The sequence below is a fragment of the Ciconia boyciana genome, chromosome 16 (assembly GCF_034638445.1).
Source record: "Ciconia boyciana chromosome 16, ASM3463844v1, whole genome shotgun sequence".
NCBI lineage: Eukaryota > Metazoa > Chordata > Aves > Ciconiiformes > Ciconiidae > Ciconia > Ciconia boyciana.
The window spans coordinates 6,147,859-6,151,342 of NC_132949.1; the positions used below are offsets into that span (position 1 = coordinate 6,147,859).

Here is a 3,484-nt window from a genome sequence, read left to right on the forward strand (position 1 = left end):
AAAAAAGCCACTGCTTATGCCATGACAAAATAACCCTCATTTCCCAAATGTATCATGCTCAAAAATGACAGTGCTTTGCACTCTAATGCCTTTTTAAATCACTCAAAATGCCTCCTACCCTGGGAACACGACTTTCATTTTGGCGCAGTTTCACGCAACCCTGGAGCAGGCCCCATCTAGGGAGGTACATATATATATATATATAAAATATATATATATATGTGTGTGTGTGTGTATATTACAAACATGAGGAGGAAACCTGCCCAGATGAGGTGAGATACATTTTCTGTAAATTCTTGCCTTTTCCTACAGGTTAGATGCTCACAACTGCACAATTTTCCTTTCTACAGTGAAAAATACCTGGAAACATCACTGTACTATTTTCCTACATGTCTAACCCACTATTTTCAAGAAAAAAACCAACCAGAATATCCCTGCAGACATTATTTAAGATCTTTTAAGCATTCGAGTTGTTGAGCGGTTGACGCAGTGGCATCATAACAGCTCTCATTTTGCAGCAGTTTCAAGGGTCCAGGGGTCTCCGGCACAGCTTACAGCATACAGGATCTCTTTGTGCGGCTCTGGTTGCTGCCCTGTTCTTCCTTGCTAAGAACTGACCGAAATAATCTGACTTTTTCTTGGATCTCAGTCAGGATGCCAATTTTTTGACCAAGGACTGATTCAAACTGTGCAGCATAAAAATCTACATTGTACTCTATTTCCCCAGCCACTTCTACGAATACTTTCAATCATCGCAGAGATTCCTGATGCTCCTCCATGAGCGTTTTCTCATCCACCTCTTTTCTCTTCTTCTTTGTTTTCCCCCCAGCACTGAAAGTAAGTAACTAGGGTGAGACTTCCTTGTCTGCCTGAACTCCAAATAGCTGTCCTGGGACAGTTCTGAACAGTCCAGAGTTTCTTCACGTCTTTCAGCCGATGTGGGAACCTGAACGCCACCTGACAGGGTTGTCCAAGGGAATTTAAATTCACCACGAGCTCCTTCATGTGGTTGGCGTACCATAGGGTTTTTAAGGGTGTGCTTGCAGGATCTCATTCCTGGAAAGACAGTGGCAATCATGCAGGTACAGGAGTTTTCCCCTATAAATGAGTCCCTCAGGACCTGCGTGAGTTTGCTAGCCCTGAATGGGGTATGGGATCTGTTATGCCCCAATGCCCTGATACAGTTCTTGAGTGCCAAGAGGCTTTTATTAATCTCAGCTCCCTCCAGACTTGTTTGCCTGTCTGCAGTGGAGATGTCAGCTCCTCGCTCATTCCCAGCCAAATCAATCAGGGAAAACTTGGCATACAAATGCCCTCTCTTCTTGAGTATGATCTGGAAGATGGCATAGCTCCAGGAGGAGTGAGTGTTGGCAGAGGTCTTGCCTGATGTGTGATACTTGCTACCCCTTTCAATTAGCTTGATGACAACTTGCACGCTGGTGACTTCTTCCTCCCGCAGCCCCATCACTTGGATCTGCTGTTTACAATCTTCTAGCACTCTCAGCCACTTCTTCCAGTTCAGAAGGTCAAAAACCTTGCTCCCATAAATCTCAAAGAAGGCCCTATAGACTCAAAGCTCTAGTTTCTGGCAGCTGGAGTCCTGCAGCCTGCAGAAGACATCCTCAGGGACCATGACATAGAACCCTTTGGAGGCCTCAGAGTTCTCGATAGAGACACTTCCCCTCACGGTGTGTGTCTTGCCACTGCCTCTCTGGCCCCAGGCGAAGCAGGTAGCCATGCTCCCCTGGAAGATGGTCTCCACCAGGGGCTGGGCGGTGTGCCTGTACACCAGCTCATTGGTGGCACAACCATTGAAGGCATGGTCAAAGTGGAAGACCTGGTTGTTCAGGTACCATGTGAGGTCCAGCTTCTGCTTAGCTTCATGCACCATCACCATGTGCTGGCCCGGCACTGTCACTACATTGAAGTCATTGAGTTCAGCCTCCTGTTGATTCAGTGGCTGCTTCTGAACACACACGCAGATGCAATGGGGCTGGCATGGTATGGTGGCCTGCAATGCCTCGCAGTCCAAGTGGCTGCAGCACTTCTGGATCATGGCCATCACATAACTCCTGGAGTGGAGTGAAGCAGTGACCTGCTGGGCTTGCTGCTCCTGCATCTCCAGCTACCGTTGTTCCCGCTATTCTCGCAGCCTTTCTATCTGCTGCATACATGGTGATATCCACCTGGGTCTGCAGCCCCTGGAGCCAGGCCGGGCAGCCATGGAGTCCCTGCTGTCCCCACATGGCTTCTTCGCTTTGATGGGCTGCCACAGCCATTCACTCACCAGGCTTTGGTCCCCTTTTGCTGACACTGGGGCCTCGATGCTTGCTCCTTGGGGCCAGGTGAGGATTGATGGCAAATATGAGCTGGAGATCAACCTTCTTGCTCTTGTTGGCCCCTTTCTCGAGCCACTCCACAGTGATACTGGAAGTGCTTTCACGGAGCTCCATCACCAGTGCCGGTGGATGTGCCCATCACTGCGCTTGATCTCCACGTAGGTGCCCAACTGGATGTGCCCAAACTCCCCAGCTGTGGCCTGGCCGGCAGCTGTGGGGTGCAGGTGCCCCCCTGGCTGGGGCAGGCAGGGCTGGAGCTTGCCCCTGGCCGCGGGTGGTCCCACGGGGCTCAGTGCTGCCTTCGCCCAGCACCGTGTCACAATGGCCCGGGTGGCCCCCTGGGGGGCTGTGGAAGGGGTTCAGCTTCAAGGTTGAAAATATATGCGTTTTTAATCAGCTGCTATGGGTGGAAGGAACATATAAAGCTGCCATCACCTGAAAAGGCCTATTTGAGTTTCCAGGCTGGCGTGCAGCTGCTGTGACACATCGTGTCTAATTAGATCAGTCATGTTGTGTTAAGCTAATGCCAGTGGCACAAGAATTTATAGCAGTGACACAAACGCAGAGACTCAAGAGAGCCTTTTCGTCCTGCAGTGACCACACAAAAATGCAGAAAACAACACGTTGTTTTCAATTACCTTGAACATAAATTTTGAATTCTTTTACAAGGCTTTGCATGCCTTGAAATCCCGCTTGAGAAAAAATGGGCTTAATAGAAAATGAATGAAAAATAGAGTTGCAGTGTGAGTGCAGTGGGTACATCTGCATCCACAAGGAAGAATCCGATATAATTTTGATAACTGGAACAGCTGATAATATTTTTAATCCATTTCTGTAATGCTCTTCAGTCATCTGGATTCCTGAATAGAGCATTTCAAAGTTCTGGCTACAGGAAAATCTTTTTAACATCTTGGCTTACATAAGATTTTTGGTTCATTTTGGCAGGTAGATTCAGACATTCAGTGACGAGGACTGTTATTTACAAAAATATTCAAATGCCATAATAGCCCTCAGAAGAATGCTTGCAGAAATAGTGGTAAACTTACATAAGCTTGAAGTAAATAAAACAAATCCAGAAGGTTTATTTTAGAAGATAATTATCTCCATTTGTTCTTGCCTTTTGACTGGTAACTTAAAATTATGAA

The 3,484-nt window shown here is 47.4% G+C and overlaps 1 protein-coding gene across 1 annotated transcript; it reads right to left on the reverse strand.

The window, feature by feature from the left end:
- Nucleotides 1–551: 551 nt before the first annotated feature.
- On the reverse strand, nt 552–3,017 carry KIF2B (kinesin family member 2B). The gene is given in 6 exon segments (XM_072881513.1): nt 552–888; nt 890–1,032; nt 1,034–2,342; nt 2,344–2,464; nt 2,467–2,685; nt 2,978–3,017. Coding segments are annotated over 6 exon segments (2,169 nt in total).
- Between the last annotated feature and the right edge of the window lie 467 nt (nt 3,018–3,484).